Below are 15,630 nucleotides of genomic sequence, written 5' to 3'. Positions count from 1 at the left end.
TTTTATGAATCTTTAATCATTTTAGTGGCTCTCCAAGTTCTTATGCTTCAGTTATAGGATCTCAGAGACAGCAGAGTTCTTTAAGAAGTCCCAACCCCTACTTAACAAATCACCATTTAGTAAATTCCATTATATCGGATCATTTCTTCATGAGGTGGCAGCCAATGTTGGTCTCAAAGCATTCAAGCACCTTACTTAGGCAGAGTCTCAAATTCCTCTGAAGAAACAAAGGACAAAGAGGTACAAATACAAGCATAAGAACACTTCTGCTCAGTGCTCCCAAATTCCAACTGCCCCAGAGATGATCGTGCTTTTGTACACTGTGTGTGTGTGTGTGTGTGTGTGAAGGAAGAGAAGGATGTTTAGGACTAATATAACAAAAACCATTAAAAGTATGAATATTACAAAGAAAATAATAAGGCAAAATACCAGCTACAAAATTTCCAGGATTCCTTTAAAAGAAAATAAAAAAGCAAGTCTATTAAACTTTTATTATTATATAATTGAAGGATGGAAAAAAGGTTATGGTCAATAGGTGTATGAAAATCAAGACCATATTTCAGATTAATTGGCAGGACTATTTTTTTTTTTAAGTCCTCTATTTTTTTTCCTTCATCTTGGCTCTTGAGCATCAATCAATATTTGGTGGTTGCTTCCAGCAAGTCTTTTGCTTCATTGATTTTGGTTGCTAAGTAAGGAGATCCACCTGAGAAGACAAAGAAAAATGAATGGATTAAAACATACTTCATTATTGACATTTTTAAACATTCTTGATATAGAAAAAAACATTCAATTATAATTCTCATATTTCCCCATTCTTTGATAGATTATTTTATATGCTTAGTAGGAATCAAACAGTGACAAATTAACCTTGGTTAGTGAAGTATTCAGATGTGCAACAATCAAAAACAAACTTCTGAGAAATCAGAGGTATGATCATGTATAATAGGAAAACCACTCAAATATTCACTAGTCAGACATTTACCAATCCTACACCTGACCAGAGAATTTTCTGAACTTAAGTGGATGGTTAGGTAAACAAAAGAAAAAAGTCTTTTTCCCATGATTTTTTTTTCTTAAAAAGCAGTGAATATTCATTACTTTTAAGAAAGAGGTAAATCAATCTAAAGGATATTTTTAAAGTCTTCTCAAGTCTTATCATTCCAGAACAATTAAACACATGTTAAAAAAGGCAACATCCACTGCCTAAAAATCATATTTGTTAATATAGATGAATGAACTAATACTAATAAGTGAGTGATAATAAAAATATTAAAAGAAATTCTTCTTGTTCTCTGCAATGATCCCATTAGAATATCAGAAGTAGTCTTGGATTCACAGTATCTTAAAATAAAATTAAGTCAGCTCTTTTTCAGAGTTCTTTGTTTCTAATGCAAACAGCAAGAGGAAAATTGAGGTGAATTTCAAATGCAGAATCATTATAAATCATGAGCAGTGCCTATTTGACATACAAAAATACTAACCCCAAACTGTCACATTAAAGCTATTTAAACATCATACTCTAACTTCTAGTCCTGAATACTGTCATTGCTTAATGCGTGAGCTAACAATCATATTACAGTTCACCAGTCTTTCTGTGTTTGTTTTTATTTTGTTTTCTCCCCTTAAGTGCAAACCATCTATAGATGTTGAAAACGTTGTAACGTCTCTGTAGACCTTACAAGAAACCAAATTATATCCAGATAGTGTAGGTGTAAGTTGTTCTGATATGATACCACCCACCTTATGAAGGAAAAAGAAAGCAGATCAACAAATATGGGGCTGCATTAGAAAGAGCAATGCCGGCGGAAGCTATATTTAGCTTTTTGCCCTTGAGGATACCACTGACATTTTCATATTAGGATCTGAATTGCTATAAACACTTATAGAATATAACACACAATGTCCTTGAATATATTAAAAGAATCACAAAGATAGTTCATAACCTACTTGGTTATGAAATAAGTTGACTTCATGATTATCTCTGAAAATGACCTTGGAATAGGTAATTTCAATCTTGGTAAGCTGATTACATTTTTAGAGTTATCAAGGAGATGTCAGGAATCTTATGTATCCTCAAAAAATATTAAAACATTAATTGAACTTAAACATAATCTTTAATTGACTTATATGCATTCTGGATATTTAAATCACTGACCATTATATCCTCATTTAGCAGTTGGAAAAAAAATCAAAGGCACAGAAGATTGAAAGTCTTATTAAACATTATATTTATTGATGGCAGTGTTAGAGACAGTTTATTCAGAATAATGCTGAATTCTCTACCACTCATTCTGTTTAAGATAGAAGGACACAGGTTTTTAATTTATGTGTATGGATTGAATTACACTATTACTGAATCACAACCAGGGTGTCTAGAAATTGAATGTTTAGAAAATATTATAGCCTTTTGATAAAGTAGTGTCTTTTTGTAAAATCTAATAATATAAATCAGTGCTTAGATTATACACACACATTATACACACACACACACACACACACACACATAAAACTTCATTTTCTAGTAAATTCATTTTTATTATGTTTTACAAAAGCTTTCAGTTCCACCAGAGATTGAAGGAAAAAAAAAAAAAAGACTTCTTACACAGAGAGTCTAAATAGTTCTGATTTATACTATGTTAACTCATCATTTTGGAATTACATTAGAAATCAATAACAAACACATCTAGGGAACCCTGATTTTCAAAATTAATTAATATACTTCCAAATAATTAATCTATCAAGGAAGAGATCACAAAAGAAATTAGTCAAGAGAGAATTACTCAAGAGAGAATCAGGAAAGTCAAAAGTTGGTCTCTGATGCCAATTTGAGTTCTTCTTTTCCTATATGTATCCCTTTAATTTCTTTCGTCTAATTGCTCTGGCCAATGTTTCAAGAACTATGTTAAATAGAAGTGGTGAAAGAGGGCATTCCTGTCTTGTTCCAGTTTTTAGAGGGAATGCCTTCAATTTTTCTCCATTTAGAATGATGTTGGCCTGGGGCTTAGCATAGATAGCCTTTATGATGTTGAGATATGTTCCTGCCGGGAATCAACAAAAGTGGTGAAAGATCTATATAATAAAAATTATAGAACCAAAAAGAAAGAAATCAAAGAAGACCTTAGAAGATGTAAAGATCTATCTTACTCTTGGATAGGCAGAATTAATATTATTAAAATGGCCATACTTCCAAAAGCATTATACAGATTTAATGCAATTCCAATCAAAATTCCAATGACATTCCTCATAGAAATAGAAAAAGCACTCATGAAATTCATATGGAAAAATAAGAGAACCAGAATAGCTAAAGCAATCCTTAGCAGGAAGAGTGAAGCAGGTGGCATCACTATACCAGACCTTAAACTTACACTACAGAGCAATAGTAACAAAAACAGCATGGTATTGGCACCAAAACAGACTGAAGACCAACGGTACAGGATAGAGGACACAGAGACTAACCCACAAAATTACAATTATCTTATATTAGATACAGGTGCCAAAAACATGCACTGGAGAAAAGATAGCTTCTCTTCAACAAATGGTGCTGGGAAAACTGGAAATCCATAATGCAACAAAATGAAATGAAACCCCTATCTTTCACCATGCACAAAACGCAACTCAAAATGGATCAAGGACTTAGGAGTGAAACCAGAGACCGTGCATCTAATACAAGAAAAAATAGACCCTAATCTCCATCATGTGGAATTAGGCCCCAACTTCCTTAATAAGACTCCTGTGGCACAATAATTAAAATCAAGAATCAATAAATGGGATGGACTCAAACTAAAAACAATCTGTGAGGTGAACAGAAAGCCTACATCTTAGGAGCAAATCTTTACCCCTCACACATCAGATAGAGCACTATCTCTAGGGTATATAAAGAACTCAAAAAACTAGACACCAAAAACACAAATAACCCAGTCAATAAATGGGCCAAGGACCTGAAGAGATACTTCTCAGAAGATGATGTACAATCAATCAACAAACACATGAAAAAATGTTCATCATCACTAGCAATTAGAGAAATGCAAATCAAAACCACTCTAAGATTTCATCTCACTCCAGTCAGAATGGCAGCTATTATGCATACAAACAGTAAGTGTTGGCGAGAATGTGGGGGAAAAGGTACACTCATACACTGCTGGTGGGACTGTAAATTGTTTTGCAGCCATTACAGAAAGCAGTATGGAGATTTCTTGGAAAATTGGGAATGGAACCACCATGTGACCCAGCTATCCCTCTCCTCACTCTATACCCAAAGGACTTAAAAATAGCATACTACAGGGACACAGCCACATCAGTGTTTATAGCAGCACAATTCACAATAGCTCAATTGTGGAACCAACCTAGATGCCCTTCAGTAGATGAATGGATAAAAAATGTTGCATATATACACAATGGTACATTACTCAGCAATAAAAGAGAATAAAATCATGGCATTTGCAGGTAAATGGATGGAGTTAGAGAAGATAATGCTAAGTGAAGTTAGCCAATCCCCCCAAAAAACAAATGACTAATGCTTTCTTTGATATAAGGAAGCTGATTCATAGTGGAATAGGGAGAGGCAGCATGGGAGGAATAGACAACTCTGGATAGGGCAGAGGGGTGGGAGGGGAAGGGAGGGGGCATGGGGCAATCAATGATGGTTGAATGTGATGATCATTATTATCCAAAGACAGAAATTGATGTAAATATACTATGTATACAACCAGAGATATAAAAAATAGAGCTCTGTATATGTAATAAGAATTGTAATGCATTCCGCTGTTATATAAATTTTTAAAAAAGTTCGTCTCTAAAAACAAACAAACAAAAACCTTTTAACTGAAAAATAAATTACAGGAAAAAGACAACCTATCAAAACAGATACCAGTAGAAATGGAAAATCAAAAACATCATATCTACTTGAGAAATTGAATCTGCAATTGAAAATCTTCCCACAAATAAAATCCCAGCCAGAATTATATTGTTGAATTTTTCAAAAAAAAAAAAAAAAAAAAAGAAGAAGAAAAGGAAAACAAATTTAAACTTTTTTTTTTTCATATGGCTAGCATATCTTTGAAAACAAGAAAGGAAACCACAGGTGCATATCACTCATGAGCACAGATGCAAAATCAAAATGTTCACTATCAAATCAGACTAAATATCAATGACCAAGTTAGGTTTATATCAGAAATAAAAGCTTGGCTTTAACATTCAAAAATTAACCAATGTAATTCATCTCATTAATAGATAAAAAGATAAATATCAACTAATCATATCAATAGATGGCAGAAAAACATTTATTTAAATGTTTTATGAAATTCAAAACATAACAAAAATTTTTAATGATCTAAAAATAGAAGGAAACTTCTCTGATGTGATAAAAGTTATCAAAAAATATCACAAACAGCATACTTAGCAGTAAAATGTTGAAAAATTTGGCTCTGAAATTAGTAAGAAAATACCTATCACTGCTTCTATTTAACATTTATTTTAGAGGTTCTAGCCATTGTAGTAAGTATTCCCTCTCCTCCACTCCAAACTATGTCATTTATGAAGAAACTGTTATTCTTCATTGAGAATGTAAAAAATCCAAGACTATTTTAAAAAATTATAAATTGAGTCAAATTCACAAATGAATTTATTAAGCTGCTGATAGTAAAAAGCCAAGATTGCTATTTCTTAGCAATAATATACAAACAACTCAATCTATAAAAGCATTAAAAAAATCAATACCTAAAAATAAATTTAACAAATTAAGAATATAATTACAACCCAGAAAACTATAAGACTATGCCGAAATAAACTAAAGGTGATCTAAATAAATGGAAGGATATATCTTCTTTAGGGATTGAAAAATTCAATACTGTAAAGGTGTCAGTTCTCCCCCAGGTACATATTCATAGCAGTGATAAACAATACTCCAGATTTGGATGTGAATGTTATGTTGTGTGCACATGTGCGCACTTACAAACTAATAAGACAATTCTTAATTTATGTTAAAAGGCTAACAGCCAAACATTGCCCAAAAACCCTAATAAAAATTTTGAAGGATTAATACTTTCAGAAAGATGTTGTGTCCACTGAAAACTAAAAAATATTTAAAAAATCCTCTCTCAAAAAAAAAACTATTAAAAAAAGATTGCAGAATATAAACCCAAAATACAAAAATTTTAATTATATTCCCATAAATTTTCAAGGAACAAAGAGAAAATAGAATTAAGAAATTCATCCCATTCACATTGCATAAAAATAGAAATAAATTTAACAAAAGAATTACAAAACTTATAATTTATAAACTACAGAAGTTATAGTTTTCTTTTGCCTGAAATACTGTTTCTTTATTTTCATATGATATATTCTATTCAGGTCTCTACTTGAATATTATCTTCTTACAGAGAATTTCTAAGATGGCTCTAAGTAAAACTGCAACTTCATTCCCGCCATCTGCCATTCTCCAGTCACCTTTTCTGCTTTTTTTCTTATATATATATATATCACACACCCATATTTTAGTTGTAGATGGATCCAATACCTTTAATATCAATCAATTAATTAATGTGGTGCTGAGAATTTAACCCAGTGCCTCACACAAGCTAGGCAAGCACTGTAACACTGAACTATATAACTCCAGCCCTCTACTTTATTTTTCTTTAAGCCACTTATCATCATAACATTATGGGAAACTTCCTATATAAGTCTTTCCTTCCTAACAAACCACTCCAAATCAATGGCTAAATGATACAATGATATTTCATTCCGAATTGTGAATTGGCAGGGTGGGTCTTCAAAGCTAGGTCAGGTCAGTTTGGGCTGAATGATCTAGTATGGCCTTACGAGGGTCTTAGCTGGGATGGTAGCCCTTTTATTAGCCCTTTTATTCCTTTGAAAGAAAGGCTGGTCTTCTTCACATGATGGTTTCAAAGTTTTAACAAGGTAAGAGCTGATGCAATGTAGAAGTCTTAGGCTCAGTAGTCACACAATGTTATTTCTGCCATACTCTACTGGTCAAAACAAAGTGACAAGACCAATCTGAAAGGAGCTATGAAGAACTTGTGGCCATTTATAATCTACCAAATTACTTATCTGTCTCTTCTAGTGGAATATAAAATTTGTGAAGGCAAGGTGTTTAGTTATCTTGGTCAATGTCTAGTACATTACCTGGCCTACATTAAGTACTCAAAAATATTTCTTGAATGAAAGAATGATTGCTTACATGATATTTTTTCCAGACTCCTGACAACCTTGTTGGTTTCCTCTGAATATCACATAGTGTATCAGTATTCAAAATCTGGTATCCAGAAATAGACACAAAATGTGTGAGATACCAATACAGTTGGGTAAATACATGTTAACTGAATGAACAAATGAAAGACAAGTACAGAAGATTGTGGTAATACCTTGACTTTTAATAAAGATATTATATACCTTTTAATGCAGATTGAGAATACATAAACATTTCAGCAGCTTTTATATTGTTATTATAGGCTTTGAAATCAACATACACCCATGACTATTTTTTCATGTGAAACTGCCAAATCTCTGTCCTGCATTTATACAATTGATTTTTGAGACTTAAAAGAACTTTATGTCTATCCCTGCTAAATTAAAGCTTTTCTAAATCATCAATCTCTCTAGTTGATCATTTCCAATAACACACAAACCACCCCGCTCAAAATTATGCAATAAGCTTTTCTATATTTAAAAAGTAAAAAGCAAAAGAAAACAAAACAGCATTCCTTCTTTAATCCCTCATCTCCCTCCTACAATCTACTCCCTTTCTCTACTTCCTCAAAAAACTTCTCAAAAAAGTTGGCTATATAAATTAACTCAACTTCATCCTTTTTGACTTCTCAATCCACTACCAACTGAAACTGTTTTGTTTCTTTAAAGGTCGCTGAAGTCTTCCTGTTTTGTAAATACCATGGACCATCTCCAACCTCATCTAAATGTTTCTGCAGCATTCAGTGCGGCAGATCATTTAGGTTCCTTAAATACATTCCTGTCTTTGCTTCTACTGTGCCAATTTTTCCTTACATTTTTTTTCCTTTTATCTTTGCTTATTTCTTGAATGAAAGAATGATTGCTTACATGATTGCTTACATTGCTCCTTTCAAACTTGATCTTTGAAAGTTTGTGTTTCTTACATCTGTGTCCCCTACTTTTCTTCCTCCTTACACATACTTCATTTTCCACAACTTCCTAAGAATAGTTTTAATACCACCTTAAGTTGATGACTCTGAAATTACTAAGTCTAGACCCCCATTTCTGCACTGTAGATTCATTTATTCAACTTCCTACTTCCATTTCCACTTGGATTCGCTCCTGACTACTTCATTTAACATGAAGACAGTATTCTTTATTTTTCTCCCAATCCTGTTTACTATCTATCTGCCCTCTCTAAATCATCTCTACTTTAGTAAATTGCTCCACATCAAACTAATCCTTTGATTTGGAAATCAAGGAGAAATATTGAATTTTCTATATCAAATCAACCAGCAATAACTGTTGATTCTGTTTCCAAAATACATTTCAAACTTACTTCCTTTTCTACATCCTGAACTAGATCACAAATATTTCTCACTAAAATTGCTGTACTAGCTAGCCACCTACATAATCTCCTGTCCAATTCCTTTGTAATATTCCTTCACAAGTAACCTTCTTTACTTTTATTTTTTGAAACAGATGATGGAATAGCTTGTCAGAGATTAATGCCCACACTGAAAACCACCACCAAAAAACTGAACAAATTAAAAACAAAAATAAAACAACCACACACACACCCAAAAAGTCCCACTTATTTATTACTGCTATTAAGGAAAAAAAAACTAATAAGGAAATTAGGCCTTGAGGATCCAAGGATTTGGGAAGGAGAAAAAACTAGGAGGTAAGAAGACACACTGACATTGCTTTCTCCCTTAGGGTTTTTGCCAATTTTTGGTGTGGGGAAGAGGTTAAAATATAGGCAAGAACCCAGAAGGCTGCTGTTCAAGGGCAAGGCTTTTTTACAATCTCATGAGTTAGCGAAAACTGTAGACTTAATTGTTTAAGATCCAACTGACAAAGGCAGGCTTGAAAATGGAGCTGACATATGGCTGAGTTTTCCCTCTAAATAGGTACTAAAATCTAAACTTGCACAGGGCAGAAGGCTAAGAAACAAAGGAGAATGTTTCTGAAAAAAGCAAAAAGCTTCTGACAAACCAAGGCAAGTTTCTGGAAGTTTCAAAGTACTAAGTAGAGAGTGATTAGAGACTAGAACCTGTCCCAACAAACACCCTAGGACCTCAATTGGAACTTCCAGAGCAGCAGTTCTCATTTACTAAATATAAGAATTATTTGGGGGCTGGGGATGTGGCTCAAGCAGTAGCGTGCTCGCCTGGCATGCGTGCGGCCCGGGTTCGATCCTCAGCACCACATACCAACAAAGATGTTGTGTCTGCCGAAAACTAAAAATAAAATTCTCTCTCTCTCAAAAAAAAAAAAAAAAAAAAAAAGAATTATTTGGAAGGCTTGTAAAATACAAATTGCTGGGCTCCAACCCCAAACCTTCTAATTCAGTAGATCTAGGATGAACCCAGAAGTTTGCATATCTAGTAAGTTCCCAGGGGATGCTAAGGCTAATGGAGGGAATACATCTTGAGAAATATTGACACAATGAAATGAATTAACATTTGGATGATCTATAACTCCCTAAGTGAAATAATATTCTCTGAATGACTGATCAAGGATGTTACAAAATCACATTTGGGTAAAAAAATTAATTCAAACTGCATGATAGACCAGTAGATTTTAATGTAACCTAAAACGAATTTAAAAATTCACTGGTATTGTTTCAGATTCCACATATAACTTATCTTAAGAAACTACCACTTGTTGAGTTCTGGTTTAGTAGGAACAAATGCTGCCAACTATCTGAAAAGACAAAATACTGTTTCCCTTTCTCAACTACCTACTTGTGTGAAGTCACATATTCTTTATGTTTAAACAAAACAACATATCATAAGAGAATGAGTGGAGAAACTGATATGAGACTCTAAGGTGTTTTCAATTAAGCCAGCTATTAGAGATGTGCAAAAATATAAAACAATGCCACTTGACTCACATTAAAAAATTTTGTGGGATACAGAAATTATCATAAGGATCATGTAATTGATATTAACATAACAAGTTTAATATTTTAATAAATAAATAGACAAATTTAGATTAAGAATAAGAAATAGTTTCTTAAAAGGTAAATTGCTTAAAAGTTGAAGTAACTTTCCTTTGAATACAGAACAAGTTCACATACTATATAGAACCACCAGTTCTCATTGTCATAATGCATACCTAGTTTTCAAAACCCGGGCATCATCTCATTTCATGTTACAGCTCCTTTTGTCTGTTACACTTCCATCACACTAGTTTTTTTTTTTTTTTTCAGATTCCCTGTCCCCCCCAGCACCCTTTAGCTTCTTTAAGCACACTAAATTCTTTCCTGTCTAGAGCCTCTGCACTTATACTTTCCTAGCACTCTTCACATAGCTGGCTCTTTTGTATTCTGTAGGTCTCTGCAGAGACCACTTCCCTTCCAGTCACCCTACATAAAGGTGCCTCTCTCATATTATTCTACATTTTAGGCCAGTAGACTCAACTGCAGGCATTACAACCTGAAACAGGGCTTCTTGGGTTTTGCTTGCCCCTTCATTACAATGCATGCTCTATGTCTTATATCAAAATTATATAGTCTTATGATTTAACAATGTTTGACACATGGTAGATGTTAAAGAACTAATGTTTGAAAAACAAAAAAAAAACAGTTTTGGGTTGTTTGATATCAGTAAATTTTTAATATGATCATTTCATGTATTTGTTATCATTTCCAATTGTTTTGTTTACAATTTTTTGAATTCTTCCTTTTTCCTAATTATTTATTTATTTATAGGTTATAAAGATAAACAAATCATGTACTTTATTTTTAATCTTTTTTTTTTTAAAGAGAGAGTGAGAGAGGAGAGAGGGAGAGAGAGAGAATTTTTAATATTTATTTTTTAGTTCTTGGCGGACACAACATCTTTGTTGGTATGTGGTGCTGAGGATCAAACCCATAATGAACTCTTTAACAACAACAAAAAGTAACTAAAATACAAAGCCTTAAATCTAATTAAAATGTTAAAATGAAGGGAGAAAAGATAAGCCCTCTGGAAAAAGAGTAGTACATCTATCAAAAAAGAAAATCAAGCTAATTAGGCACTTTTTCTTAGTGATTCCATGTTGACTTTTGGTAATCACATTCTTCTTTTTCTAAACATTTATAACACATACTTTAAATGTAATATACTATGATAAACTGTATTATATTTTTATCAGGCATTCATGTGAAACTTAGCTGCTTCTTCAATGCGAGTAATCAAGGAAAAAATCCATTCAAAAACATATTTACTTTGACTTGTTTAATTCCAATATTTAATTTAATTTTGATTCAAGCACTACTAAAGAAGAATGAAAGTACTGAAAAGTGTATAAATGGAAAAACACTGAGAATCTCTACTGTAGGCAGGCAGATTTTATTTAAACATAGAAAACATCTTTCTATTAGGCAGAGCTGCTACCAGTGGAGTGGGCTTGCCTTATAGACTGAGAAGCCCTCTACTAAATTTTTTTTTTTAAAAAAAGCTAATGGGCCATTTTCTCCGCTGATGGAGCACAAAGCCCTGATTCAGGAGGCAGCATTGATTAGATCAGAGTCTCTCAAACCATGGTGAAGAAGTACTTTTCTTTAATTTTCAACCTGTAGTGGACCAACACATGTATCACACATCTGAACATCACAGGTATGTCAAATTATAAAGGTTTCTAAATGTTTTTAACTTATTACACATAGGTAACAAACTGTAGGCTGGCATGAATAGAAAAACTAGCACTAGATTAAACAGCCTGTAAGAAATCTACAGTTTTTCAAATTTACCTGCTTTGTCCTTCCCTCATCAGTTATTAATATTAAATCACTGATTTTTATAACAACCTCTTTCTTTGACAACGTAAGGAAAGAAGCAATCTAATTTTTTATCTTACTAAGTTGAAACAGCAAAATTATAATTTTTACCAAAACACATCTGAATGCTCATTTAAAACTAGCTGCAAAAAATTTATTTTCAGCCATTTCCCACACTTAATTTTCTGGTGTCACTTTCTTTGTACAACCTGATAATGAAATGTGTAACAAATTATAGTTGATCACACATTTGTAGTTCCAAATTTATTCTACCAGCTGGTAGCAAAACCAACAGAAAATTTATTAACGATAGGGTGAAGTAACAGTTTTTTAAATTTCAGAAGCATTGGGTAAAGAATTTAACTACCTATAACTACTTGTGAGACTTAGTGGTGAGCTGGCCAAACCAAATATGGGGAAAAATTATTTAAAAGGGGGCAAAATTAAGAGTTGTCCATTCTCATTTTCCCCTCAATACTCCCGGCTTTCTCTATCCAAGGACAATGACACATTTTTCTTAAAATCTGTTATCTTCTTCCCATTCAAAATAAAACAATCTTTCTCCTCAAAACACACTTTCAGATTTATATCATTCCAACTGCATCATATACAGTTAGGGTCCAATATCCCTTAATTCAGTATACTTTATACTTAGAGCAGAGGCAGAAAAGAATTTACTTCCTAACTGAGCATATGGATCGGATTTAGGAAGTCCATGAAATCTCTGAAGCTCCAATATTTTAAATTTTGGATGAATGGACAATTACACAGAAAAAATATTTATAATGTCAACACATTTTTAGAGGGTACAATAATCTGAAAAGATAAAGAGTGTCTTTCTTAAAACTGTGATCTCAACAGAAACATATAGTACAGGTTCTTCATTAATTGAGTAGATATAAAATATTATTACATTAAATTGTGCAAACAAAAAGGACTTTATAAATAAATTCCTTTTATAAATAAATCCCTTTATTTTATAGGTGATAAAACTCACATTTGGAGAGGTTAAGGGAATGTTTAAGGTCATAATGCTTGCTGGAAGACAGAAACCAGAGACCAATGCTGGCTTCCAGCTTGCAGGTCCATTCACTCACACCCAGCTACCCACACGGGGTCAGACAAGAAGATATTAGTAAGTATGCCAGCGTCAACATTCCCATCTCTAATAAATACACTATCTCAAAAAAAAAGAATCAAGTAATTCTTTAAACACCACTGGCTCCTAATATACATGTTCTCTCAAATACATTTTAGAATTTGCCTCCTTGCTAAGAGGCACAATCAACAACTTGTCAATCAGCTGAAAGACATGAGTGCTTGATCCTATTGCAATCAATCAGAGCCAAGGGCATTCACTTGACCTGCAAGGAACAGAGGATGTTTAGGAGCCAGAAGGCTTCAAGGAGGCACTTAAACACACTTCTTTCTCAATTACTCTGAAACTGTACAATGCAAAGTAAATTAGTTGAGTGGATCTTTCAGTAACTATTGAAGCTGTTTAAAAATTTTAAGCAAACCCTCTTTCCAAAGTTTATACTCTTGTTTATTCACACTAAAGAAAGCAAGTGCAAAAACCAACAGAGATGATGTTCAGTGAAAAGAATTTTTATAGTAAGTAATTAAGTGGAGAAAGCTGAAAAAGAATGCCATATTTTGGTGTCAGGATGAATAGGAATCCAAAATTTGTTTTTAATTTTTTTTTCTAAATAATTACAAAACTGAAAGTCTGTAAATACAAGAAACCCTTCACTCGCAACCCCACCCTTTGACTTCTGAAATACAGTGCAACTTTCTACCATCTGTTATTTTAAAGCAGAAACAGTAATGAACATATGGGCTTTCTCTATCAAGCAGCTGTAGTGTAGTTAAAGTTATAATAATTGTCTTTCTGTAAAATAAATTTACATTATAAACCTGGCCAGTTAAAAACAAATGGCTCAGCCTCAGAGTATTCCAGAATAAAATTTAAAAATTCAGAATCTTCTATAATATATTCCATTCAGAGATATAGAGGAGATCCTCTAAATCTTGTGCTTTTGTGTGATGTTAAATATCTATAATTCATAGTGCCCAAATCATGTTTTCTCTTTCTTGATCAAAATGGTAAAGTATCAACCAGATTTAGGTACTCATGTGTAAATGCTAGTAAGGAAGGTCTTAAAAGCCAATCATACGAATCCACTACTGGAAGTCACTGAACTCCACACTAAAGGTCTGCTTATTTTATCAACATCATCTCAATACATGTGACACATAAACTTCTAACTCAACTATATGCCATTTGTAATGAGTTTGACTAAACTGAAAGGAATTTGCAGTACATTCTGATCCACAAATTATGACAAATAGAAATCCTACCTACCTTTATCTGGGTGATTCAGAATCATGATTCTCTTGTGAGCCATTCTAATCTTGGCCTTGCCAGCAGATGGGCTATAAAGGAATTAAAGTGTTTGTAATAAATACTGCCAAATGCAGATTATAAATTAATGATTTATATGAATTTCAGGAAATTAAAAACTAATGAGAATTTCACCATCTTGTGGACAAATACAAAATTACAGCTTTTCACTTAATTACACAAGCCAAAATAAATCATTGATTCAATACCACGTGTTTTTCTTCACTCCTTTATAAGGTCAGTCCTTATTCTCAATTAAAAAAATAAAACACATATTAATTAGAAGGGTCATAGTATGCAGATTATACTCGTAAGTTTATTTTTCAGGAAGGCATCATATATTATATGGAAGATAAGGTATCTGGATTCCACAGCCAAAATACTGAATTTTCTTGGGCAAATTTTTGTGTTCAGTTTGAAAGAAGACTTCTGTAAATAGGCCAAAGGAATATGTTTGTGTTCAGTTTTTCTCATTGAAAAGGCTAGCAACAACATATTCTTCACAAAGCAACTGTATGAATTAAATGAATTCATGCCTACATAGTGCTTAAAATAGTGCCTGGCACGACTATGTCTTCTGTAATAGTTAGCTTTTATTATCTTTCAACAAAGGATGACAAAACTGCTGATATTTCATAGTTCATTTAGCTTTGTGAGAAACCTGTAGGAAAAACTTGGCTATTAGAGCCAATACTGTAAATAAAGTTAAAGGAGAAAGTCAAACAAACCTCAAATTATTTTAGTAAAACCTAATTTATCCATTATTGAAAATATTTTTCATTAGTACAATTTCTGGGCATGGAAAAAAATCAACACTAACAACGAAATCCTATTATTGCTACTTAATAGCTATACAATCTTATTTAAGCTACTTAACTTTTTCTGGGCCTCAAATGGGGCCAATAATAGCTTACTTAAAGTACAGGATAGTTGTTGTAAAGCTCAAAATAATTTAATTTGTACGGATGAACCACATATGGTGGCTAAAAGCATGTATTTTTAGCGTTATCCAGATCCAAGTTCACAATCCTAATTCCAACTACTCATTAACCATGAAATTCATCTTGCTTACTCAGTATGAGTTATAATTTTATCATATGTAAAACGCACATAATAAAACTTGCCTTCCAGGATTAAAGATAAATTAGTTAATATAAGTAAAAATATTAGAATAACCTAGCACAGTGTTAAGAAGTAGTTGTATTATGGATATAAAGGATGCTTATAAAATATACATTTCATACTTTTAAAATGCAGTATAAATATTCTAATT

The 15,630-nt window shown here is 32.7% G+C and overlaps 1 protein-coding gene across 1 annotated transcript in view; it reads right to left on the bottom strand.

The window, feature by feature from the left end:
* Nucleotides 1-476: 476 nt before the first annotated feature.
* The window catches only part of Dnajc15 (DnaJ heat shock protein family (Hsp40) member C15), a 62,137-nt gene continuing 46,983 nt past the window's right edge, over nucleotides 477-15,630 (bottom strand). The window contains exons 5-6 of the mRNA XM_077795204.1: nucleotides 14,319-14,389; nucleotides 477-706 (exon numbers count right to left, since the gene is read on the bottom strand). Coding sequence (XP_077651330.1) covers nucleotides 636-706; nucleotides 14,319-14,389 — 142 coding nt within the window. The 3' untranslated portion in view covers nucleotides 477-635. The remainder of the gene's footprint in view (nucleotides 707-14,318; nucleotides 14,390-15,630) is intronic.

The sequence above is a fragment of the Urocitellus parryii genome, chromosome 2 (genome assembly GCF_045843805.1).
Source record: "Urocitellus parryii isolate mUroPar1 chromosome 2, mUroPar1.hap1, whole genome shotgun sequence".
Lineage (NCBI taxonomy): Eukaryota > Metazoa > Chordata > Mammalia > Rodentia > Sciuridae > Urocitellus > Urocitellus parryii.
This window is presented reverse-complemented; position numbering and strand designations above follow the sequence as displayed.